Source organism: Manacus candei, unplaced genomic scaffold (assembly GCF_025592945.1).
Source record: "Manacus candei isolate 608988 ecotype Guabito, Panama unplaced genomic scaffold, ASM2559294v1 h1tg000018l, whole genome shotgun sequence".
In the NCBI taxonomy this organism is placed as follows: Eukaryota; Metazoa; Chordata; class Aves; order Passeriformes; family Pipridae; genus Manacus; species Manacus candei.
Genome location: NW_026138066.1, coordinates 18,839,386 through 18,866,273, shown reverse-complemented (window position 1 = coordinate 18,866,273; position 26,888 = coordinate 18,839,386). Strand labels below are relative to the sequence as shown.

General features: G+C 40.2%; 1 protein-coding gene across 1 annotated transcript in view; it reads left to right on the top strand.

Annotated features, from left to right (window-relative positions):
• Positions 1-26,888, top strand: part of ST8SIA1 (ST8 alpha-N-acetyl-neuraminide alpha-2,8-sialyltransferase 1) — a 308,933-nt gene that overhangs the window by 54,307 nt on the left and 227,738 nt on the right. Inside the window, exons 3-4 of the mRNA XM_051785004.1 lie at positions 6,589-6,698; positions 11,322-11,414. Of these exons, the coding sequence (XP_051640964.1) occupies positions 6,589-6,698; positions 11,322-11,414 (203 nt within the window). The remainder of the gene's footprint in view (positions 1-6,588; positions 6,699-11,321; positions 11,415-26,888) is intronic.

The window sequence follows — 26,888 nt, the reverse complement described above, 5'->3', positions numbered from 1 at the left end:
ACAATCTCCAAATGTGCTTTTTTTTTCTTCTATAATCCCCACTTCATACAGTGGTATGAAGGCCGACTCCATTGAATTAAATGCCACAGTAGCAATTTAAATGTTCTTTTAATTCATGGCAAGTACTCCCTTGCAGTGCCTTCACGCTGAGTGGAAAGCTATTAGAGAGCACAAGGTTTTGAAGTTCCTGCTTAAAGTACATCTTGAACTAAAAGTGAGTGCCAGCTAGTCACTGGTACTCTGTGGCTTATGTGAACATGCAGTATTTTGCAAAGTGTTCTCTCTTTTGTGTGTGGTTGCTCTGCAGTTAATACCCTTTTGGATAGAAGAGAGTGTCCTGCAGCAGCACAGCGCTGCCTTCAGTCTCCCAAGTGATCCTTTGCAGTCCTGTGTCCCTGTGTAAATGTTTCATGACATACTAATCTCATGAAAAACAATATTGCCATAAGTACATATTTGTGAAGAGCACAAAGTTTACATAAGCTCGGAACGTTTGTTTAGTTCTGAATAAAGACACTGCTGTCATGACTGAGACATGCTTGCATGGACCCGCAGAGAAGCTTGTCCCACCTGGACAACTTCTCTTTTATATGAGCAATGAGCTTGAGGTTTCAAAATGTGTTAGTTGGCAGTGCGAAAGTGAACTGAAGAAGGTAGCTGGAGGTCCATTGTAGGGATCTCTTCCTTATTTTCTAGAGGGATTTCATAGTCACTGTTGCAGTCTCTTCTTCTAATAATCATTTGATAATCAGAGCCCTACCTGTTCCAGTGAGAGAGAGGTTTAAATTAGATATACAGGAGAAATTGTTTACTGTGAGGGTGATGAGGCACTAGCACAGGTTGCCCAGAAAAGTTGTGGATGCCCCACTCCTGGAACTGTTCAAGGCCAGTTTGGATGGGGCTCTGAGCAACCTGGTCAAGTGGGACATGTCCCTGCCCATGATAGGGAGACTGGCAGGGGGGTTGCAACTAGATGGGGTCTTTGATGTCCCTTCCAACCCAAACCATTCTATGACTCTATGAATTTTTCTATTACCTTGCTGCCAGTGGTTGCTCCTTGCTCTGGGGTCCTGGAGCCAGGTCAGGGTAGGATTGAGTGAAATGCAAGGAACCACAACCAGCTCCCCAGTCCCCTACAGGGAATACACCATCCCTGACGTTGATGTTTTGTTGGGACCACTTGCAATCAAGCTGTCATGTCTTGACAGCTCTGCAGGCGGAAGAAAAGGACCCATCAGACTGAAGATGATTTGTAAACAGTGGAGAAGGAGCATTTGCCACCCTGCCATGTCTGACAGTGTGAAAAACCAAGGCCACATTACCTGAGGCTGTCACACAGAGAGCTGTCCTTTCAAGTGTCAGCTGCATCCTTATTCAAAAGTGCAAGAAACTGTGTTTTTAAGAGCTGAATTTGACTGCTTGTGAACTCTCAGGGTTTTGCTGGCTCCTCAGAAAATTCAGTAGAACAACACCCTTCACATCAGGATCCTGCCTTCACAAAAGGGACAGTAAAACCACAGCAAAACCTGCAAATTAAAAACGCTTATTTTAGAAAGAAATTATTCTAATTTATGCTCTCAGTGTTTTCAATGATTTTGACGTCTTAAGCATTAAATCAGAGGCTGAATACTGTAATTTTTCCTATTTTTCCAGTAAGAACTTGGTTGCTGATTAAAGTCTTTGACAGGGAGTAGGCAAAAATTAATGCATTAACAACCTAACAATGAAATCAAAGTGATTTAGTGTAGCATTATCTAAAAGAAATTATTTTTTGTTAGTACTGTGTAATGTTCTTTTAACAGATGACAATGATTTATTTCTACTTCGATGAATGATTAAACTAATCAGTGAATTGCTGGAGAGATGCTTTGTTAAATTAGTCCCATATTCAACTGGGAGTCTTTAATCTATTGCTCTGTGTGCTTATTTGTCATTGAATTCGCAGGGGGATGTACAGGTTCTTCTTTTGTTTATATGAATATGAAATGGAACACCTTCTTTGATTATCAATGGAATTTCATTGTTTTAAACCAGGGAAAATGAGACAGTGGGACCTTTCTGTCTTTGTTTTTGTTTGGAGATGCCTTTAAAAAACCACTTTATGCAATCCTTTTAAAATTACTTGACTTACTTTTAAAGGGAATTCACTCTACTTATTTCCAATATGCAAGGTGCTTTTAATTAAGAGTATTTGCAAATTCTGTGGTAATGATTTGTTAAAAATCAGGAAGAGTTGGTGATTTATTTGTACATTTTCTCTATTACACTAGATAAACCAATGCTGCACTGTTTTTATTAGTCTACCCACAATACTCCAGCCATTCATGAAAATTCTATGAATGAAGAAAATAACGAATGTGTTGACAATGAAAATAAGAGTTTCGGGAAGCTAATATTAGTGGAAATGCTTTTGTAACAACTTTACTGTCCAAAACCAGCATTCATTAGGCCAGCTTACAGTTCTAAGGAGAAAAACAACTGAGTTTTTTTGAGCATTTAGCATAAATGACAGCTGGGTCCCTACAATGTGAGAACTTTCACGCTGTCAATATGAACTGACAATTTGCCTAGCAAAGAGTTATGCTGTGGGAGGTTAAGAAGAAAAGCATGAGAAGGTTTTTATGAGTCCTGTAAAATAGATTTTGCTGGTAATAGAAACCTAGAAGCCAACTTGGGTTTACTATATAGTATTATCTCCTTAAAACTGAAAATTGGCTCTTATTGAAATTACAATGTCCAAATCTATTTTACAAAAAAAAAAAAAAAAACAACCAAAAACAAAGTAAAACCAGTTTAATTCCAGAACAAGTTATACCATTATTATAACCTTTGACCCCAACAACATTAAAAAAATCTGAAGACAGATCACCCGCACCTACACCATGAAGACGATGTGAGATCAGCTGGTATGAGGAAACAAGTCATTGTTGGAGTTCATCTTTGATGTTATTTACCCTTACAGGAAAAAAAATAATGCCAGGTTTTGATAATTAATTAAGTATTAAATCCAGCCTTAAACCCACAGTGCACACCCTGACAATCAGGCAGTTGGAACAGCTAGAGGATGCAGGGAAACATCTTGAGAGCCCAGTGGTGATGTATTTCCACGAGCTGAGTAATTCTACTGTGTCTGAGGGCTGAAACTACCTTTTGGTTAATTGTGTTGTAATTTTGCTTAAGCTGTTTGCACCGCCTATTTTGGACAGTCCAAAGGAAGGAATGAGCTGAGTGCTTATGGGAAGTCATAGAGTGAAGTCCCCTCTGAAAGAGGGAAAGGAGAAATGCCTTCTGTAGAGAGAAAAAAAGGAACCATGTGTTTTATACTTGCTTATGGGCAGCACTTGAGTTTCAGACTTGTATGATTTCTGTGTGACCAGTCAGTTTGTGTTTGGTTGGACAAAGAGTTCCCGAAATGATCCTGCAGTCTCAGCAATAATACAGATCTGTGATTTAAATGTCTGGTGCAAGATAAATGCAGGTTTCTCCCAGGTCATCCTAAGCAATTGCTTGCTCTTCATTAAGTTCAAAGCAGCTGAAATGCCACCAAGCAGCAGAGTCACTTAATCCTTTGGCCTTACAACCCCCCCCACCCCATCACTGGACTGTGTATTTTGCTTTATGTGTATGGGAAGTTTATAAGTGTGGTCTTCGGCAAAGCGGATCTGTTGAACATTTTAAGCTAAATGGTGACATGTAGACTCTGTCTGATGTCTGTGCCATGTCCTGAATTTTCAGTACTTTGCTAGGTGAGGCAAAAGTGTCTGAGGGCTCCTGTGGGCATCGTGGCTTTTCACAGAGAACTGTATTCAGCCTGTTTTTTCTCCTGTGTCCAGAGAGCGAGTAGATTTCTCCACAAGTTAGGCAGAGGGACAACCAGCATGGTGATTTTATCTGTCCCTTCTACTTTCCTCTGGCTCCTTCACACCACCTTCTCAGCCCTTATCTTGTTCTTTTGCTTTTTAGACTCTCTGAAGTGATATCTAATCCCTCAAGATTTGATCCAAACTTGGCAGTTATTTTGTTGTTAATCAGTAGCTATAGCTAGGCAGGTGTGATTAAGCAGTTGCATTGTGAAACTCAGAGGCTTGGTTAATCCTTTGTTTTAAAGAAAAGAAAATCCCAAGATGAATGGGCTGTTTAGAAAAGAGCCACTGGGAGTGAAGTCAGCAGGACTGAGCAGTAAATGGGGGAAAGGTAATTCTGGCAGTGGGGGATTGCAACCTCCAACCCATTGACCACCTTCTAAAAACAGAGGGAAGAACTGTACATGCAGACTAATTAGCATGAGAAGCAAGAGATATAGTTTGCAAATAAGGAGTAGATTTGAGTACTAACTAATGAAAAGGATATGTAGTTTGTAACCAATGAATGTTGATGCCTTTGTTTGTTAAAATGTATAAATTGTGTTAAGTGTTGATGATTGGTGTTTTCTGGGTTACCACCCAGCTCCCTACTTCGCACAAACTGGAGTAAAAAATAGAAATACCTCTCCTTGGTGTGTGATTGGCCATGCACACCAGGTAAGAAACCAATAACAGAAGCACAAGGGTTTCAAAGCTTCACATGCTTTTGGAAACCAAAGCATTTATGCAAATGACAACTGATATTATCATTTTTGAGCATAACAGGATATAAACCTCACTTGAAGGACAGCAAGTCATCTCAAGCAATATCAAAGGTTCTTTGCAACTCAAAGAATTTAGTAACTCCTAAGTGTTTATTTTGGGGGTCTAAAGCCACACAACATGTACTACAGGCACAGAATTTATGTGACAGTGTTCACTACCCTTAAAAGCAAGAGTTAAATGGCTGCTGCCTTTGTCTGTGGTTTGTCACAGCCTTGCCTTTGTATAACTACCTATCTTGGAAGGAGCTTTGATATATCTTGAATGAGAAAGAAACTGTTATTTATAAAATATATCTCTTCTACATTTCCTTTAATTGCCACCCCCACATCCTTCCTTTACTGAGTATATGAGCTCTCATTTGGTCAGGGTCACCTCAGAGATGAATCTCAAGTCCTTTGAATCTCAAGATATCCTCCTAGTTCAATAACTGTAAATTAAAAAATGTTCTTGAGAAGGCAGATGCAGGGCAAGAGTGCAGCTGCACACTTAGTACTGCTCCACTGTGCTGTCAGTGGGTTCCTAACTGTGGCTGAGCCTCAGGACACTAAAATTTATTTTTCTGCTTTAGCGTATGTTAATCCACAGTTAGGATAACAAACAGGTTTTAATGTTTTTCGTTAGAAAGCAGGTTGTGACTTTATACTAGCTGAACAGAGTCTTAATTTGCTGAGAAAAGAAGACAAAGCAAATAAATGTAAGGAAGTAAAGAAATGAGACAGCAGGAATGAGTTCTAACAAGTGCAGAGTTTGTGCTGTAACACTGGGTCTGTTTTCTGGACCACATACTGTGTTGCAGTGCCTGGTGAATACATGATGTAAAGTCAGACGTTGCTCTGTATGTGTAAGTGAGGCCAAGTGCTGCTGCCATTCTGCCTCATCCTTCCAGAGAGTTCTGCGGTGCTGCATCCTGTCGCCGTGGCATCTGCATTCTCAGAGGCCTGTGCAGTACCTTCTGTCTCTGCTGCAAAGTCAGCTTTTGACAGGTTTGACAAATGAAAAGCCCTGCACTGTTGTTTGCATGAGGAGAATATTAACTCTTGCACTGTAGACAAATCCCATTCTGTATCAAAATCACACTGCTTTAAATTCACCTGTCTCTTCACCACTTTTTTTTTTTTATATGCTGTGCTGCACTGATGCCCTGTGTGCTGTTTAAGTGATTGTCCCAACCTCACTAAAGGTGAATGACCTGGGGTTTACAGGAAGATGTCCCACTCATAGTTTAACCATCCTCTGGAACAAAGACTGTGCAGATCTAATTTATTACTGTGTTTGATGCACAGGAGAGCAGGACAATTTGACCTTGCAATTTTATGCCCTGCTAAGCGACTACAAGAACTTCTTAGCTGAAATTGTCCCTTTCTAATTTTAATTTATTCTGTGTCTGGGCAGCTGACAGTTTAAGGAGCTGCTGTCAGGCTACAAATATCTTTGCCTAAGGCTTTGGACTGACCCATCCCAGTGACACAACCATGGAGAGAGCCAGGGTGACTCCAGATTCTCAGTGTGTTTCTGTCATCACCTTGTTCCCTATTCCTTTCTTCCTTTCTTCCCCAGAGATATCTATTGTGTATCAGCTCAGGAAGGTCACTTGCATAGATTCTTTTTTTCTTTTTCTTTTTTTCTGGTTGTCATATTTCCCCTGTGTCCTTGCAGCTTGCCTAGTAGGCTCATGGTCAATATCTGCATCAGGACTTCAGGCAGTTTTGGTTTTGCAGAAATATCTTTTATCTTCTATATCACATTTGTTGCATTCTGGTTTGGGGAGTGGGGATAAGACCTGTCCTACATCTACTTATCAGCTAATTTCTGCCCTTTTATTTTTTTTTCCTTAGCTCCTAATTATCCTTTTTCTTTCCTCACTTTGAGCCCTGCCAGCTCCCCGGGTTCTCCAGGAGTGGCTGCTACAAAGATGTGTGTGTTCTCCTCTGTAAAACCGGTCCTTGTTTTGTGTTGCTAGGCTACTCCCTTCCAGCTGCCATTGAAGAAATGCTCCGTGGTGGGAAACGGTGGGATCCTGAAAAAGAGCGGCTGCGGCAAACAAATAGATCAAGCGGATTTTGTCATGCGGTAAGACAGAAACCTCAATGCCACATTGTCCCTCCTTCCCCCTGCTAAGTCTCAGAGTTTTCAAAGCTATTCAGTTGCGATTAATCAAGTGCAATTTGCCTTGTTGCCTCGCCTTTGCAGGATGCTTTGTACAGGCAACTTGGGTAAAAGTGTGAGGAGAGGCAAAAAAAAGAGTTGTGGCTGGCTTCTGCAAATGGTTGTGTGTGGTGTGGGGACAATCTGCCAGTGGTTAAGGTTGTGACAGATGGTGCAGTGTCTCAGGGAGGTACTGAGGAGCTGCTTTTCTCATTATTTTTGTCATGATAGGCAGGGTCTCGTCCTGAGGAACGTCCTCTGAAACTCTAAATGCCATCTCTGCAACCCCTTGAACTCAAGATGAGTAGGTGCTGATTATGAGGCAAGACTTAAGATCTAAGTTGGTACAAGCTGAAATCTTCCTGTGTTTTTCTTCCCTCTGGCTGGCTGTCTGAGGAAAGGCCAGACCTCTTTCCTTGATGCAGAGTTTTTGGGATTCCTCACATTTCCTTCCCTTCCAGCCTTCCTGAAGTTATAAGAACCTGTCAGGAGGGATGTTGAACCAGCTACTGCTTTCGTGATTGAATTTGACACTTTCTCAGTCTGCAATCTTTAAGGAAGAAAGACAGAAATTAGTTCCTCCCTGTTAAACATGAACAAGAGAAACATTGTGAAGGAGAAACCGGAGGAATGCTCCCAAAGAGACAAGAAATGGAGTTTTTTTGGGTTTTGACATGAGTGCATAATGAACACCCACTTTAGCAAGTCTCCTTATTAGATCCTGATGGCTTATTTGTAAAGCTGTGCAAATTTACTGCAAACCAAACAGTATTACTGTAATTTCTAGTTTGCATCTCAAAGACCAAAAATGCCTTCTATGTTAAAGAAATAAAACAAAATAAAGGCAAAAGGAAACCTAGAGCAGAAGATGCAAGGCACAGGGGAGGAAGGCAGCACACTGATTGCCACTACTGCAAAGCTCCCTAGGTGTTCCACAGGCTAAATATAAGAAACTGCAGGGTGTATACCATGGTAATATTACCTAGATGCAATGGAAAACTGAAATGCTGTAGGAGCAATCAGTTGCAAAAACAATAGAAATTTTAAAAAAAATAAAACCAGCAGTTATTGTAGCTGGATGAGGAAAAAAAAACTTTTCTCTCCAGGGACAGTAAAGCAACCACTATCTGGGCAAAACTTGTTTTGAATTGGAAATAAATGATAGAGAGTTTTCTGCAAAAATCTGCAGGCTATATTGTGTTACTGATGTGCAGTCATATTTGTGTGTCAATTCTTTTGGATTAGAAACTAATACACCCCTGGGAGAAAATATTTTTACAGCAGGGGAAAGACAGGATTTGGTTGATCTTTTATAAATCTGATTTCTATAATCGCAGAGCTGAGAGAGAAAGAGCACAGTGGTAACCTGCAAAACATTTTTCATTTTTTGAAAAGAAATTTGTGTAATATCTTCAAAGTATTTCTTCAGTGCAAAATGTCATGCCAGGTTTTGTCCTTGTTCTTTTATTCCACCCACGTGGGTTTTGATTTCGCTTGTGTGTATTTGCCATCTTCTCTCATATGTTGTAATCACTAAGGTTATTTAATGAGTTTAAACTCATTGCTGAGCATCTTCTACAAACACAGTTTTTCCAACACAGAGATGAAAAGAGCAGCAGTTTTCAGCCCCTAAGGCATAACATGCTGCATCTGCAATGAAAAAGGTGCATGGCATATGGTTTACATGTTTCATAGTGTGGTTATTAGTGTGGTTATCTTCTGATATCTGGCTGTTTTTCAAGTTTGTAATCCTTATTTCTAAGAAAAAAATTTGTTTTTACACCTCCTGCTAATGCTTATTTTATGAGAGAAATGTTGGGTACTCACCCAAAGCCATGTTTTTGTCTCTGTTTTGATGATGTTTTCCTTCTTTCCTGCATGTTCACATACTCAATCCTCAGTACCAGATGTAACAGTAAGAGAATTAGAAAGAAGTTTCTTAGGATGAATATTTTATTTCTTGATGTGCTCCTCACCAGCACAACACTTGGCACTCTGCTGGCATATTCAAGAAAATAATTAGAAAGACGAAGAAGTTTCTGTTAACCAACTGATTTCTTACAGCTTTCTCTGGGTACTCAGGACTTTTCTTAATGTTTAATGCACAAAAAAGTGGGAATGAGACTTACTGATGAAAGGAATTAGATGTATTTAAACAATGCATCTGGGACTGCCTTACGAAAGAATTTTCATTATTGATGAAAATTGATGCTGAGATGATAAAAAGCAGGGTGAGATCTTAGTCCTTCATAGTGCTTTTGAATAAACTTTAATCAAAAGCAGTTTCTTACAAGCTTACCCTATGAGTTAGTGTTTATGCAAATTGGAGAGCATTAAACTGTAATCTGGCAGAGGCATTTATGCCATTTTGCTGCCCTGAGGCAAATCACCTATATATATGTTTCTTCACAAATATTTGTTTGACTTGCCATTGAAAACTGCTACTGAGAGAGTTTGTACAATCTCTCCAAATAGTATTGATCTGATTAATTTGTATCCTACCCAGTGCTGGGGCAGGAAGCAACCTGTTGCCAGATTTGATTTGATTTTATATTTTTTTATTTTATTTTACTTTACTTAGTTTTTATAATACTTTATTTTATGTAAATATTTTTCGATTCTTAAGATTTTCATTCTTTGTCTGAGAATTAAGCTTCCATTATGCTTCTATTTTTTTCTTTCAGTTCCTGAAACCTCTTATTTTGGCTCCTCTTTTCTGACTTCTTTTGAAGTTGTCTAGCTTCTCTTAAATTGTGGTAGACCAAACTAGAAGCTGTTTTGTAACTGTAATTGTGCACATTTTGACAAATATAGTCATGAGAAGGAGAAAATTATCCTGGAAAATTTATGTTTCTTGGTGAATGTGGTTGAATTCATCTATGTTCCCCATAGGCCAGACATCACTGTCCTTCTTGGTGTTTCCTGATGATGTGAAATGAGGCATACGATTTTGAGAGCTGGTATTTGCATGCAAATACATGCAGATATAGCATTAGTGTGGGTTTTTTCTTATGGAATGTGGGGTATTTTGCATTAGCCAGACTTGCAGGGTGTGCTGTGTGGGCACCGGTGCCCTCTGCGGGCACTGGCACCGCACAAAGCCCTAACACGTGGAGGTGCAGCCGGGAATTTATGCAGCTTCATTCTGCTGTCACAAGCACCTGGATCCCTTCTCCAGGCACTGCAGAGGTCAGTGAAAATGCACAGAGGCAGTGACTGCTGTGGAAGCAAGGGCTTTCCTTGTGCTGAGACTGATTTTTCCCAACGTGGCAGATGCGAACAGCAACCCGTAATAAATAAAACAACCCAACAGTTTCTGCAGTAGCCCCTGGAAACTGCTGTAAAAACTGAGCCATAGCTCACTTCCCCAGCTCCTGCCTCTCACTAGTGGTGGAAAGAGGCCTCTGAATTGTTAAGATTAAAAAGAAAAAAAATCAGATCAGCAACTTGTTGTTGGACTCAGGGGTGTCATTACTGACATGGACTGTCTGGAGGATGCATGCAGAACTGGAGTGCCACAAAGAGGTTAATTCAAAAGATGGTGAGAAAAATGATGTGGCTCTTCAAGGTGTAAAGAATCCATCAAAGGAACCCATGTCTCTCTGGTACTGAGAGGAGAAGTCATGAATGTGGAACAGTTCCTCTCTGAGCCACTGCCTGCCCTCTTCCAAAGCTGGGGTCTCACCCTGTGTTGGGGTGACTGTCTGCAGAGCTTAAAGCAACCAGGGGCTGCTTGAGCCCCTTCTTTAGGGTCAGTGTTTGCTCAGCACATGCTCTCCGTGGGGCAGGAAGAGACAGGAGCTGGCCCCCAAGCATGCCCCTTGTCTTCCTGTACCTCACGTGCTCCCTCTCTGTGCTGCACTGTTCCCAGCCTGCTGCAGAAAAACAATTAAACCACCATGTGCAAATGGAGATGTCTTGATTTGGTGGTTGAACTTCAAAATTGGAGGTCAAATTTGGTTATGGTAGAGTTCAAAACTGGTTTTTGTTTTTCTTTTTCTTTAGAAATCCCCAGCGAAACCCCAAAACCCAACAACATAAACAACTAAAAGTGTTTCTCTGGGAAAAATTCGAAATTCCACTTGATTTTTTTTTCCTCTGTGTTTTCTTGGTAAATTCTGTACACTGAAGGTACCCCATAGTGAAATATTTAAAATGACAATTTTGCTTGTGTTACCACAGAGTGGTAGGAGTCTGAAGCTTGATACTGGTAGATGAGGCAGACCAGGGTGCAAAGCAGAACTTTAAAAGAGTTTGGATAAAAAATTTCAAGAGATAATAACAGCCTCTTCCACAGCCTTTCAGCCTGTCAGAAATGCCAAATGTGTGCCTTTGTTTTTGCTTAGCAGATAGATAGATAGATATCATCTCTGCAAAAGGTTTTATTTCTGTATTTCCCCACAGTCTGGTACAAAAGTGTCCTATTGTGTTTGTACGTCTGGTGCAGTAGGGAATATTTGGTCTGGTATTTATACATCACTTTTACATTTTCTGAAGCTTGTCAATCCTGAATGTCAATTAAAATCTTGATTGTCTTTCTGTGCACAGGTGCAACCTTCCTCCTCTATCCAGTGAATACAGCAAGGACGTTGGATCAAAAACCCAGCTGGTGACTGCAAATCCAAGTATAATTCAGAAAAGGTAGACAGCATATTGTTCCTTTTCTGGTTGGGGGAAAACAAAGAGAAAAATGCTTCATCTGTGTTATAGATATTAGTGCATCAGAGTTGTGTTCTTAATGATGGTCTGATCCTGGAAGGGGGTTTAAAAAATGTGAAATAGGCAATGATTTGGTGCTAGGTGAAATAATTAAAGACTAAAACCCCGATCCTTTCACTATAAGCAGGGAAACTAAGGAAGGTTGGCTTTTATAGAGTTATTTCATTTACCAGGCTTCCCTCTGTGCTTCCAACTCCTTCCCTTTTCCATGTGCTGGGCATGTACCTGAGGTGCCTTGGCTGCTCCCAAGCCAGGTACCTACTGATGGGTGTCCCAGGCTACTCTGCTGGTCAGGCCAGCTGGCTGATGCATCCCACAGTTACTGAAGATGCTAGTTTGGGTTTCTCTTTGCTTCCACACCGATAACCTCTGGGTCTTCACTGTTTTCATATTCTTTGTTTGATAACAACTTACAGAGTACAAAAGGTTAGGATGGAACTCCTTGACAGGTTGTGATCATACAAGCTTTGCTTTCTTAGGAAACTGGGACAGATTTTTGTTGTTTATTACAGTTGGTTGAAATTTTCCAAATGTCAGTAGCTGATGAGAGAGAGGGAAAAAAAATAAAAGTCAATGCCATCTCTCTGATTTTGCCTTCCTGAATTTTAATTGCTATATTTTTTGTTTATCCCCCGGAATGAGGTAGACTGTTCTCCGGCAGAAAAAGATCTGGTAGTAACCTGCCATGTTCACTGAAGAACACAAGAGAAAAGGCATAAACCAAGGGGATGAACAGGAAATGATTAGGCATAAAGAAATGTATAATGGGAGCACTGCGAGGTGAAGGATTGTGAAAGGAAGCAAAGCAGGGAAATAAAATACATAATAGAAAGCCAGGTGGTTTAGAAAGAAGAAAGGCACTGGTTTGGAAATTGATGTTTGATGGCACTTAAATGTAGTATTTTTCCTCTCTAGCAGAATTGAAGGGTTCTCTAGTTTTGTGTGTGGAAAAGATGTCAGTCTTTGACAAAGTAGAAAAGAGAGGGTGAGCAAGAGGGAAATGGAGTAGTAATCATCTTCAAGAGCTGATTCCAGGCAGAGAGTGCCTGAATAGGGAAAGGCACAGAAGTGCTTATGGGATGAGATCAAAGCAAACCAAGCAAAACTGTCAGGGGATGGCACCGGGTGCCAGGCAAGAAGAGGGGCAGTGGATGTGAAGACAGAGAACCTGAAAATCCTGTGGGATGTAGGTGGTGGATGAGGTTCATTTATGAAGTGGAATGAAATGGCCAGAATATCCCATCAAGGAAAGGAGATCAGTTTGGCCGTGGCATTTTGGATGAAATGAAGAGGAGCAGTATGAAACATAAAGCTTGCAAAAGATTTTACAGTTTTCAAGGCAGAGGATTATTTAACTCAGGGATATTTGTTTTGTACCGTCCCCTCCTTCAAACCCTAGAGTAGAAAGCTCGCTGTACTTAGTATTTTTGAACAGAAAAGGGGAAGTGTTTTAGTGATGCTACAAGGAGAATGTGGAACTACACTAGAGAGACCCTAGAGTTATCCAGCAAGACAGAAAGGAAGGAGTGAGCAGATGGTTGAAGAACCAGATGGAGAGAGCGAGGTGCTACTTTGTGAGAGGTGGGTATCACAAGGAGTGGTGGGGGGGGATGGGGTTGAGAAATGGGGAAAAAAGAAAGGGAGGAAGGAAACAGGATTGCGATCAATGTAGTTTTCAAAGTGAGTGAACAATAACTGCAATGCAAGACCTTTGATGGGAAAGTAATGTGGAGTGCATATGCATGTGTATTGATTAGGAGGAAATCTACAACCAGGAACTGAGAATGACGAGGGAACAAATTTATAGTGCTGAAAATTGGCAGAAACCTCCTCTGAGGCTTGAAACTCTTGAGAGATTTGACACTTTGCTTCCTCTGCCTGGTCCAGAAGGGATTTTTTTTTTTTTTAAATAATAGTTGACTGATGTTTCCAGTGTGCTCTCCAAACTCATTATTTTACCTCCTGTGTGTTAAGATAGAGTGGAGGGGAAAAAAACGTTAAATTTTTTGGGGTAAAAATAGAAACAAAGACTACCACTCTGTCATCAAGTTCTATGGTAAGAAGTTTTTTAAGGAATTAAGACTGCTTTTAAGTCCAGACTTTCTTGATATTCAAGGATGTTCAGATTGGTGGCTGATATGTGTCTGTTTCTAAGCTGTAAGTTAACTAGAGTCACATAATGGTATCATTCATTATCATTCTTCTCCTCTCCTCTTGTTCTTACTTGAAGTAGGTTGATATTGATGAGGCTTGACATCTCAATTATCTCTCAAGTGTGTTATGGCAGGTTTAGTGAATTGGTCCGGCAACACCATTCATGGCTTCTAAAAGATTTATCCTTGCCAGATAATTTATGATGAGGCATGTTGCATAGGGCAAAGTTTTCATGCCAGGGCTGTAGAGGCAATTTCCTGTCTGGTTCTAAAATCAGAATTAGTGCCTTTAGAAAATGAAATTGTTGGCAGTAATTATTGCAGAGATGCCACCATTTCCCTCCAGACTTAGAGCCTAAGGATGGGAGAGTCAATATTTTAATCTGAGAGTACATTGACTGGAGATACCTTTGCCTTTTGCAAAACTTAGAGGTCAAGTTCCTACTCTGTTTTCAGCAGGAAGTGTAACTGTGCAGGTAGTACAGTTTTCCCTTGTGAAATGTTTTTCACAGTCCTTATTTGGGTTTGAAAAATGATGGGGAATTTCCAACCCTAACTTCACTTAGTATAATACAGGAGAACTGACAATAGATGTGTTATGGTAGAAATTTTCCCATCTGACTAAGAGGACGTGTGATGACCGTCCCAGTTTCTCTTTTCGTCTAAAATATTTCACAGGCATCTCCCTTCAATTAATATTGGAACTCACAGTCCTTCAAGCCTGTGGAAAACTCCTTTTCCCACTTTGTATTCAAAACTTACTTTTCTGTCAAACCTTGGCTTGAGGTGGCATTTGGGATTGAAATGTTGCATAAAGCTACTCCTGGGGCCAATGTGACCTCTCCCTCCCTCTATCCCCCAGTATTGTTGTGGGACTGCAAAAAGGTTGGCATCGTTGATGTTTCTAGTTCATTCCCCTACTATCCTAGTCAGCTTGGCCTTATCTGCAGGGAACAACTTTGTAGGCAGAAGGTTATTCTATGTTTGTCCTGGGTTTTATTTTCTTTCCATGAGTAGTTGCTTGAAGTCCCTGCCAGGAAAGAGGCAGTGCAGTAGCAAGACCTGTGATGTGCCTGCAGCTGTTCTTAGACTCTGGGAAAAAATAAACGAGGTTGTGTCACTTACAGCGATTGTTTCTATATTCTGAACACTTATCTACAGCTGTGAAGAGGGACTAGTCAGCAGGTAGCATGTGAAGGTAAAAATACTTTGTAGGTAGTGATGATATTCGACCACTGGCATGAGATTTTTAACTAAGAAATACAAAGAGGTACTATTTGAGATGTGGATTATTATATGTTTCTAAAGTCACTGGATCTGGGCTGTTTAGGAGAAGCAAATTCTATGAATTTGCTATTGTCTTCAACAACTCTTGCAAATGTCATACAATTATACTCTTTTGTCTAAACTTTTAATTAAATCTGCAAACAAATGCTGTTTGCAGCAATATTCCTTTCTAGTTGTCACATCTGCTTACTCTGTCTAATCCAGGCACACTTATATCATCAGCAATAGTCCAAATAGATTGTTTCCCAGCATTCAGTGAGTTTCAGATCAACTGATGTTTGTCGGTGAGTATTTTATCCACAAGCTGTGAGAGTTTTTCTGGCCTTTGTAGAAATAATCCTGTTAGAAAATGGCACGGTGACTCGCAGCATTCTTTATTCACCACAGTCCAGCATTGGTGTAACTGACAGAAGCCCTCCAGGTATTAGCACACACCTCCCTGCACCGTTTTTGAAACGTAATCCCTCAAAGCAGGAGCTTTGTGCCTGCAGAGCTGAGCTCTGAGGCAGAGCTCTGCCACTCCTGTTTCATGTCCTCTCCCCTCATCAATAAATCCACTTGGATGAGGACCAGTCATTCCTGTGTGTGTCTAGGGCTTTGGAGGTTACCCTAGTTAGATTAATTGTGAAGATTTCTGTGAAATACCTCTGCCAGAGACAGGCTGAGGGTGCAGGTGAATCCGTATTTCTGCTACTACAGTGATTCCACCGGAGTGTGCCTTGTTGCTTTGAATATAGAAATAAGTGAAGGGTTAGTTGCAGTGATATCCATCTTCATTCTTTGAAACGTGTATGGTTTTATTTAGGACTTTACAGTGAAGTCTCTCAGCAGTTGTGTAACATTACCAATGGAAATAGTCTGACTGAAACTGGGATGACCAGATTTAGGATCAGCCATTACACTCTGCAGCTCAATATGAACTTCCATCACCAAATGTGAACATTTTTCTTTCAGTAAATTAATTCCCTTTTTTGATCTCTGTGATATTTGACAAGTTTTTTTCTGCATCCAGTTTCTTACACTAAAGCATGATGAAGGAATGAGACTAAAGGCTAACAAATGCAATGATTCTGCCTCTGAGCTTTGAATGTCAGTTAAATATCGCTGCTGTTTATTAGGTTCCCATGGATTTTGAGTGGGATTAAATTTGCTTTCCGGTGTTCCCTGCATCTTAGAGACAACTAATAATCTTTCCTGGATTCACTCCTCAAGACATCTTCGAATCCTACTGACTTACACCATTATGAATAAAAAGATGGAACTGAGGCAATTTAATAAAAGGTTCCTTCATCTCTGATTAAACAATTGTACAATGTTATGCCTCTTGCTGACACTCATGAAAAAGAGAATTCCTCTTGACTGTGTCTCCATGTAAAAACTATATATTCTGTTCCTAGGTAGTTACATTATAATTTAGTAATTGCTAAAGATCAGAAAAATAAAGATGGAAAACTACTCATAAAACATGCTATTGAAGGAAAACCCTTCATGCTCATCTTGTCCTTACTTTAGAAGTCAGATGATGAGATCTTTCCCTGTAAAGTCAATTAGTCACCGGATTTTAAATGCTTCACATAGAGCTTCTTTTTTTTATTATTCCTGATATCTAAGCTGCTGTCTAAATATATCTCAGATTATTTCATTGAGAAGAAGTCCAAAGTTATAAGAAAAATTATTTTCATTCATATTACAAAACTACCCTTTTATGTTCTTCTGCCAGAGCCTGTGAACATCTGTGCCAACAGCAAGGGAATAAAATTTCTGGGAAGCATGTCATTAGAGGCAAGACTGTAAGAAACCTTTCTGTATATGGAGGTTGCTTGATTTGTTGGTAATCAGGTTTTTTCTCTCCTTTAATACAAAGTTCCTTTAGAAGCTTTAAACTTATAAATAACTGACATCTTAGTTTCTCTTGGTGATGAAGTGTGGTGGTGCAGAGGACTTGCCAGTGTCACCACCAGCCCAAAGGCAGAGCCAGGAAAAAAAAATCCAGAATTTGAGTGGCTTTTGTGTTTTTATCAGGTGATGAACAGAAATATGTGAAGTTTTAGCAAAGCCATGCTGAGATTTGGACAGTTTGCTGCTTTGACCCCATTTAAATAAATGGCTTTTAATCTCTTATTTACCTCCCTCAACTGCAAAATACAGCAATGAGCGGGAAGAAAGAAATATATGAACCCTAAGACTCTAGGAAAGGACTGTTGGATCTAGAGGTGTCTCAAAATGTACCATTGGCTCTAAACAGAAAGGTCAGATGCTGTTGATGAGATGAGAAACAATGGGATGAAATTCTGGGTTAGGAAAATGGGAACTGTGAGGAAAAGTTATTTAATCTGGTAGGAGAAAAGAAGGGAGAAGGAAAGCCTGAGGAGAGTGGTAAGAGTTTCCTGGGGGTACATTTGGCTAAGAGGGTGGAAGTGAGGATGTTACCTCATCAGTAAAAGCAACTGTTAGATTTTAGGAAGAACTTCCCAGAGAAGTATAAAAGTCTCCATATTACAGTAATTTAAAGGGCATATTGATATGGGGATGAAATGGGAAATTTTAAATGAGATGTCATGAAATTGTGGTTTGATGCTTTCTCTTAAACAAAAATAAATGTTTTATTAGTAGTTGTCATAAAACAGAGATAGAAAATACTAAGATTAAAATGATCCTTTTGGATTTCTGATGGAAACGTACTTACAGTTCTAATGTGTGTTTACTGCAGAACTGGAGAGGAATAAGATGCCTTACTGTACACACACATTTGTATGTCTCCTGTCTTAAACTGAGATTTTGATGATAATCATAGTTATCTCTGTTGTGAATGACATTCTAATTGCAAATCTTTGCCTTACCAGAATCACCAGTGCAGGCCCATATGTGAGGATATTCATTAACACATTGTCTCACACATTTTCATTTTCTTGGCAAGCCACTGCAGGAAGACTTGCTTTTCATTCCTCCCCCCTCTCCCACCTCCTGGTGTCTTCTTAAGACCACTGTATCAAAGAGTCTGCCAGCAGTACCAAACAGAAAGACAACCAGCTGTCTGATTTTCCATTATTAGATTTGTGAAATGTGAAAGCTATATATGTCCTTGAGCAAATAATGCTTTTAATTAAGGTGGGTTTTATTTTTTCATCCTTATATTGCTGCAGTAGGACTTGATATGAGAGCTTCTAAATCCTACTACCAATATGTGGAATAGTGTACTCAAGTACCTTATGTTTAAGTATAGAAGTAATGTCTTTGAAATCAGTGGAATAACTTACATATACTTTGTTGGATCAAGAAATTTAGTGCTTTGTGTGGACAACCCAAGTTTCTTCAGGGTAACACCCTCAAAGATTTTTGAGTGCCTAATCCATGTTTAGGTAACTAATCTTTCTTTACAGTCTTTGACTTTAACTTAGATTTTTTTTTTACCACTGTAGCACCTCTTGGATTTTTTCAGATGCTGACTGGAAAGCAAATACACACACACACATATTAAAAAGAATATTTATTTTAAATGAAGATACAAGGCATCCTACAGTCTGAAAGATAATGAGAACACAGAAAACTGCTACTTCTCTACAGTCTGTCAGATTGTGACATTCCCACTTTTTCTTTTGTTCCTGTCTCTAAATAGCTTTCACTCTTTGCAGCATCTACAGCCACATGATCCCATAAACTTGAAAGAAAACCTGCAAATTCATGACATGGTCACAGGAGCCTAGAAATTATCCTTATGGATAACAGGCCAGAAGCTTTAGGTTAAGCATAGATGTCAGAGAGCCAAAGGCATTAATTGGTATCTGTTTTCTCACTAAACAGTGGAGGGGGTTGCTGGGAATGAGATAATCCAGTTGAGAAGGCTGGTAGGTTTTTTTCCTCTGCTGATTTCTGCTGGTTTGTGCAGGCCTGTGAGATGCCAGGGCTGCTGGTCTTGGGGAGAGGATGACCATCTGTGTGGTGGGTTATTCCAGCAGTCTTTAGTCTAACAGCAAGGTAGGTTGGGAAACAAGTAGCTAGGTTGGTCAGCAAGAGCTTGTGCCCTAGAAGCCTTCTCCCTGCTTTTATTTTTGCACTCTGAACTGGGGAGGTCAAGATCTGGCCAGTCATTCTCAGAATTTGTTATAATGAATGAAAAATATTTGAAATGTTTTGCTGTGGACACTTTGGCTTTTGTAGGTAATATTTCTGTTAATATGATGTCTGGAAAGATTTGCTTGTTTGTTACCAAAAGCCTGTCCTGTACATGTGGGCAAGTTGGTCGGTTGGAAAGCATCGATACTAGACTGCTAGTAGAGACATGGAAGAAGCTGATGCTTCATAGCTAAGCCATTTGGTGTAGTTTTTAACTGGACAGTTTTCAGCTCGAGGTACCAGTGCTAGTGAAAATCCTGTTACTTCCCTGGGAGATACAAGAATTTCTTGACATTTGTTGTTTTTCAGACTATTGTGCTCCTCCTAAAGCTGGATGTGCAGCTTAAAATCTTAGGAGTGTGAGGTTATGACTCAGGAAATGTTTTTCATAAAGATTTGATTGAAGGGACAGTTGGCTTAAGTCAGAACAACACCTGCAAAACAATACTCTGTTATCATTGAGGAAACTAGTATTTAAGTGTGTAACACACTCAAGGGAAGAAGATGACATAGGCTAGAGCAAGTCTAGTGGATGACAGTGAAGGAGTCAGTATAGCTGAGGTAAATGTTTAGTCTTAACAAAGGGTTCAGAACGGAAGTGAGAATGGAGAACAAACAGGTTAAGGGATTTTTAAGTAAACTAGAAGTTAGGGGGATCTGGAGAATTTTTTTTCAGGAGTTTATAAATAAATAACCAGAACTATTTATTTATAAATAGATATACTATTTATACTTAGAACCACTAAGGAAGAATTTTTGGGGCTGTTTTTTCACTTGTTCTCAGAAAATGGTAAAAGAGCAGTACCTTAGGGGAGGTTAAATTAGATACTAGGAAAATTTTTTTCATTGAAAGGGTTGTAAATCATTGGAACAGACTGCCCAGGGAAGTGGTGGAGTCACCATGCCTGGAAGTGTTAAAAAAAACATATGGATATGGCCCTTGAGGACAGGGTTTAATGGTGAACATGCTAGTGATTGATGGCTGGACTTGATGATCTTAGAAGTCTTTTCCAACCTTAATGATTCTATGATTCTACCTGTATTAAAAGAGTGGGGGGGAAAAATTGAAGGACACAAGGAATCAGTTGCTCCGACTTAGTTTAGTACATGGAAAGAGAGTGGAAATGGTTAAACACTGAAGGAAGTATCAAAATATTCAGAAAGTCTTCCACAGGAGGTAACAAAGAAGTTTAATGTCGTCATCACTGAGGAAAAAGTATCATCAGAGTTTAAAACCTATTTTCAAAGCCAAGATGTGCAAGGTATGAAAGTTAATTTTCCAAGTCTGTCTCAGAAAGTTGTGAGCTGCTGCTGATATTGATTGATTTATGTTCTGTAAGAAGTCTTGTAAATAGCTGAATTCTGACAAGTCTAGAATGTGTTTTTAAACTCGGAGGCAGAGGAGAGGGAGAAGAAAGTGTCGAGCAGCTCTGCCCACGGACTCATTACTGTTCATTAGGAGATCTTTGGAGGAAATGTTGATTTTATTGTGGAGATGTCTGTGTTTCACTTGTATGCAGGCTGACAGAATGAACAATTAGGTAGCCGTGTATATGCAAAATGAGTAGAATATTTATGGAAGCCAGCATTTCAAAATGACATAGCAGAGATAAAAAGACAAAGTGTGGGGGTTTTTTACCTTGTTTTTCTCTTCTGAGTTAGTTGAATTTCTGAAGAAACATAAAGTCAAAACTGAAGAATTCAGTTAATATAAGACCAAGTCATGACTAATTTCCAGAAAACTCTTTGAAGACCTTCCAGGAGGAGCAATGTGAACAAGATGATACAACAAGTAATTTCCTCTTTACTCATCATGTCTAGGAAGAGTTTTCCTTCCTTTGTTGCTCCAGGAGCATGTCCAGCATTTTCCAAAAAGCAACAGTCATTTTCTTGTTTAGGGATGCCAAAGATAAGGTGTGTAGAAAAAGAGAATGTTCAATAAAATACGGCCAAACATCTAAGCACACAGAAGCCCTGCCACAAAACATAAACAAGAAAAAGTACCAAATTAAACATCAGCAATTTTGAGAACTGTTTCTGTTTTTTTACAATGAACCAGCTGATCTAAGACACGGCTTCTCCCTGTAGATCTTGCTTTGTTTATCTGCCAGGGAGGTAAAGTCTTCTTCCAGTCATCCTCTTCTCCATCCATACCCTGGCAGTGTAGGATCACTCTCAGGTGTTGGCCTCAGACCTATATGCAGGGAAAGACCTGCTTCCAGAGCAGATGAGAGCCAGGGTATTGCCTCAATTCTTCTGGCAGCCTGCCTGGGGCTTTTCCTTCCTGTATGTCTTTAGTAATGCAAACCTGATTTGGGCCAAAGGACATATTTTAGTGACACCTGAAGCTGGACTCACAGGTTCATACCAGAGAAGAAAAATAAACCTGGTTTTGAAGGTGGTCCCAGAGTAGCCTAGAAGACAGTGAGTTGTGATTGCAGAGTGTTCCTCACATGGTTTCCCTGGGCCTCAGGGGAGGGATTCAGTGGTGCAGAGGGACTCAAATAAAGTGTAATGTGTGGCCTACAGTGACATCAGTTCATCTGCATCTTCCACTAGAGAGCTTAGCAGCAGGAATTCCTCTGCAAGAGGGTAAGAGGACCTCAAAAGTGGATGGTAGTGACAGGGGAGACAGTTTAGTGATGAAAGAAATCTGATGGAAGTGTCTGAGATGCCCCAGTGTGGTTTTGATTCTCCCAAACGTAAATGGAGTAAACACACTGCATTTCAGGATGTGATGTGAGAGGCTGTCATGATTATTTACAGGCATGTAGGACTATTTTATCCATTTATGGTTTTGTTTTCTGACTAAGCCAGAAATACCACGCAGGAAGGATGTGTGAACTGCTTTGCTCCTTGGGCTCCAAGTGAGTGGGATATTCCAAGTGAACGATCTGTTTTGGACCAGTAAGAAAGACTAAACTAGAGGAGAGCAAGAAGGTGATTTGGGCCAAAGGCTACAGTGTAAGTTGGGAAATGCTCTGAATGTATGGCACTGGCTTCATCTGTCTCCATCTGGTTTCTTGTCCTTTCCCCATGCGGTGGTGGCTGAGTATGGTAACATATCCATGTGCTTAAACTGAACCACAAAGACTTCTCCTGATCTCCGTCAGCACATAGGACATACCAAGGGATGGTGTGGCAATTTGAGCTCTACCTCCTGTCAGTTTTGTCAAGCCTGTAAGACTGAAAGTTTTCAGTGCGTTTATGTGTGTTAATTTGTGATCCCTGTAGCACAGGGCTAGATGGTGTCTGAAAAAGAACAAAAAAGATGGAGCAGGACAGCTCCAAAGAACTTATGGTGGTAGAGAGGGGCAAAAAATAACAGTACAGAGGCATGGATGAGTTCAACAAAGCCATATGGTTTGGCATGACTAGCAGCAGCCTCTGCATTGCTTGAGTACTCCTTTTTCATAAAGCCACTTAACCAGTGCATGGGCTGGATTCAGTTCTTATGAACAAAACCTGCTTCTCACTGGACATATGGCAAGAAATAAGAAGAGTTGCCTCTTTGAATTTGGTGCCATTTCTAAAGCAAAAAACTTGTGCTTACATTAACAGAAGCCTTATCTTGAAGCCTTATCTTGAGTGCTTCAGAGCAAGTTCCACCAAAGTCCATTTCTTGCAATCTGTCTGGTCTGTAGACTGTGTTCACTTTCTCTTCTTTGAGATTGCACTTAAATAGCAAACACCTAGTTACAATGAGACTTTCCAAAGAAAAGTCTATGACATCATAGTAAAAAAATCAAAGCTTGAATACCTGGACAGTAATCATAAAATAAGCTCAGGCTTGCATGAGTTTAAATTTGATGAATTAGGATAGAAAGATAGGTCAGAGTGTTTAAACAGCTTATAATGTTGAACTGTATTAGTAACAGCTAATAAAAGATGGAGCTACAAAGTGCCACTATAAAAGATCTGTAGTAGAGTAATTTTAACACTCTCCCTTGAGTATGTGAATATACAGTTGTAAGGTTTGGCATTGCTGATTTTGGCAGCTGTCTGTGCTTTTGAATAACTTGTGTACTTCTCACTGAGGCAGGAAGGATGCTAAAATCAGACCCTTAAGGTTCTGACTCTTTAGGTCAAATTGCACACTAAAATTAAATGTTCATTTCACATGAAACAATACACAATACACATTGAAACAATACACAAGAGATTTCTCAAGTGTCTTAGAATACGAATTTTTAGCTACTTTATAAATGTTTTGTACATGAAATTGTTTTTAACTTCATCTATGCCAGCCCCTCTAGCTGGCTTGTGTATGTGGGGGTATGGATTCTTTGTGCTTTAGAAGGAAAAGAAATTAATTTTTCAGACTAGAATGTTCCACTGTGACTTTCCTACCTTTTTTGCTTTACTTTGTCTGGAAGGATAGCAAACAATGTGCAAAATGACAGCCTGGTCTAGTGAAAGATGTCCCTGCCCAGGGACTGGGGAATTGGAACTGGGTGGTCTTTAAGGTCCCTTCCAACCCAAACCATTCTGTGATTCTATGAAAAAACATTCATTATTGCATTTCTAATTAATTTATTCTATTACATGGTGGGAGAGCGTCAGTTCTTCTGTGATAATTATTACTTCTGCTACTATTGGCAGGCCTCACTAACAAACAAGACAGAGTTTCTGCCTGGGTTTATGCCCAGAGCAATGTTTCTAATTGGTAGCAGTGGTGAATATGGACTGTTCACAGAATACTCTTGGCTCAGTTTTTCAGTGCCATGCCTGTTTCATACAGCAGGTTGGCATCACTGAGTAACACTGATCTGAAGCACAGTGTAGAACAGAGAGCTGAACCTGTCACTGTTTCTATGGCTGAAGTTCATTCTGTGGTTTAAAAGACCATGGCTCATTGAAAAACTTCAGTCAAGATTTCGTTCCTCATTCTGATCAAACTCTTAAAAGCTTCAGTCTCTGTTCTTGTGTACTATCTTGTTATGAAGTACTGTAGTATTGTAAACCAGATGGTTGTATTTACTATCCAGCTAAAAAAGAAACTAATGTTACCTTTTCCAACCCCATTTCAGGCAGAGACTGGCTGAACCCTGTGGGTAGGTTTTTACATACCCAAGTATAAGCACATAATTTGTAAAATTATTCTGACTCTCTGGAGATACCAAAGGGATACGGATTTTCATAGCTGAGGTGACTTACCCAAGTCTTGGCAATGCTGCAAATATACAATCAAAGCAGGCACCATCTTGGCAGGATTGAGCTGAAATCTTTTTTTACAGCTAAGCTTGATGACAATTCACAGAATCACAAAATTTGCAAGGGACCCCTGGAGATCATCTGCTCCAACCCTCTGCTCAAGCAGGATCACCTGTATCTGGTGGTCCAGGACCACTTCCAGTTGGGTTTTTATGTTCTCCAGGAATGGAGATACCACCACCTCTCTAGGCTACCTGTTCCAGCATTTGAGCACCCTGACAGAAAATAAGCTTTTCCCTGTGTTTAAACAGAATTTCCTAGTTTCACACACCAGGTGCCTGGTCACTTGAGATGTCTGTTTTGGAAGGTCTGCTTAGATATCCATAGCTGAGAGTGCTATCTGTAGTTGCTAGAGCTTCAGCTGAAGCCCTGTGATATAACCACATCTTATGTATAATGAGATTTCAACTTTTTTTTCTCTCCCTCTGTTCCTGTCTAGTAGCTCTTTGTACTTGCTCTTCCATTTTGCATGCCAACACATACGAAGGTGGCATTCTCCTAGTAACTGATACCTTGGGTGATGTACTCAGTTTTAAAGATTTATTTTTTTTTAAATCAAAATCTAGTCTAACACATATAGAAAGACTCATATCACTTCTTCCACTCAGCTCCCAGTTACTATATTAAAGACTGAGCTGTGAAGCAGCAAACTGAGTGGCACTTCTCTGCTTTGTCCTATCTGGAGGTAAATAAAAAACAACTAGAAAGAAAACCCTGCAAAATGAGCAAAAGACAAAATGTAATAAGCAAGATAAAAGGAAGAAACATAACTTAATTATCTTTTCTTTTTATAAAGGTCAGTTCAGTAACTGAAAGCTCTAGTTACACTGTACGAGATAAGAGGGGGTGTTTCTTAGATTCATTAGACTAATTAAACACTTTGGCTTGCTCTTGATATGATGAAGAGTTGCTTTTCAGATATTTCTGACCAATCTGTGTCCTATCTTTCATTATGGTTGTGCCAGACTATTCTTTGGGGGAAATAACAATCCAAGATATGTATCTTGACAGCAGACTTCTTAAGCAGTAGTCACAGCAAAACAGTAAGAGTTAAGCTTCATTTTTTCAGAAAGCAAATTACTTACACAACAAAAGAAAGAAACCCCATAACCAAACACACCAGTTGCAGTGCTCTGTTTTGTGAGACCTGGGCTTTATAACAGAATATACAAATTTAGTCAGACATACATCAGAGGTTGCCAACTAAAATACAGTGAAGACCTTGCATCAGTGCCAGGTTTGTTGTAGGCTCACATTGTTTGTGGAAGATAGGAAGGATGAATAGCCAGGGGAAATCTTTGTAAATTTAAGTTGTTTTAGGGGCTAAGGTGGAGCTTCTTTGCTGATCAGAATATGATCATGTGGCATGTACAGATCCAGGCCTTTTCATGGATGTAAAGCACAGCTATGTGAACCAGGAAAGCTCATTACTCTCTAAGTGGTTCATAACAGGAGGTTGGCATCTCATTGTCTGGTCACACTCTTCCCATCGGCCCTAAAAGGGTCGGGTGAGCTCAGTTTACTCCGGGGTGACCCAGCTGGGGCTTTAGCAGGGATATCCCGGGAGTCCTAGTTGTGCTTCTGAGGTCATGCTGCTTGCTGTGACCACCTGGTCGTGCTGATTTTCACCGTGCTGTGGGCTAGGCCAGTAGAAGTTCATGCAAGTGCAGAACAGGGTTGGATCTCCAAGTGGGAGCTTCTTGGAAGTAGAACAGCGCTAAACCCGAGTGTTCGTGTTGGCACGAAGGTGCCGCTGACAAGTGGTACGGGAGGCAGTTCAGAACTGCAGTTCCTTCACGGGCTGTCTGCTGGCTCGAGTCCACTCCCACCTTGTCCCAGTCAGCCTCCCCAGGAATGACAGCTGAACCTGCTCTCATCCTTCTGCGTCAGGCAGGAAGGAGCCTTCAGAAAAGCTGCAGAGCGTGGGTGGTACAAAAGCACGTTTGACAGCCAGCTGCAGGGGTTGCAGTTTGGCCTTTAGGGAGGGTCTCTGGCTGTTGGTTGTGAACTGTAGTGCAGAACAAGGACCCAAAGGCTTGTTTGTGGGGTGTGATATAAAAAAGATTTGATATCCATCCCACATCAGAAGGTGCATTTTTTTGTGAATGGAATAAGTTTAAGTCAAGCTGCTGTTTACATACTGTCACGGAGTTGAAGTATTTAGCAAGGCAGATGAAATATCATTGTCCCTCATTTTCAGACAGAATATAAGAAACATTATGGAGTCATCACAGACCAACACTGAGTCAGAGTGAAGTCCAGAGCAGCTTATTCCTGGCTCTTTGCCCAGTCCTTAATCATAGGTGTTTGTTGAGGTACCTGGTGTGAAGAACAGACTTAACATTCTTGGCTGCTCGTGCAGTCTCTTTCACGAATATTAAATCTGCATAAAGAGATTAATGGGACCTGCCAGAGAACCTGTTTCTGTCTACAGAGTTGCTAATTGCTGTTCACACACAGTCAGAATATTGCAGGTTTGAGTTCTCATCTCTGACTCTTCTTCCTCAGATACAGAGGTGCACAGCAAGCGACAAACTTACTGTACAAGGAATTCTCCTCTGGTACAGTCTGCTGGGAGCATCCCACTTTCCTACAGAGAGGATGATATCCATCAGTTGTTCAGGATGTG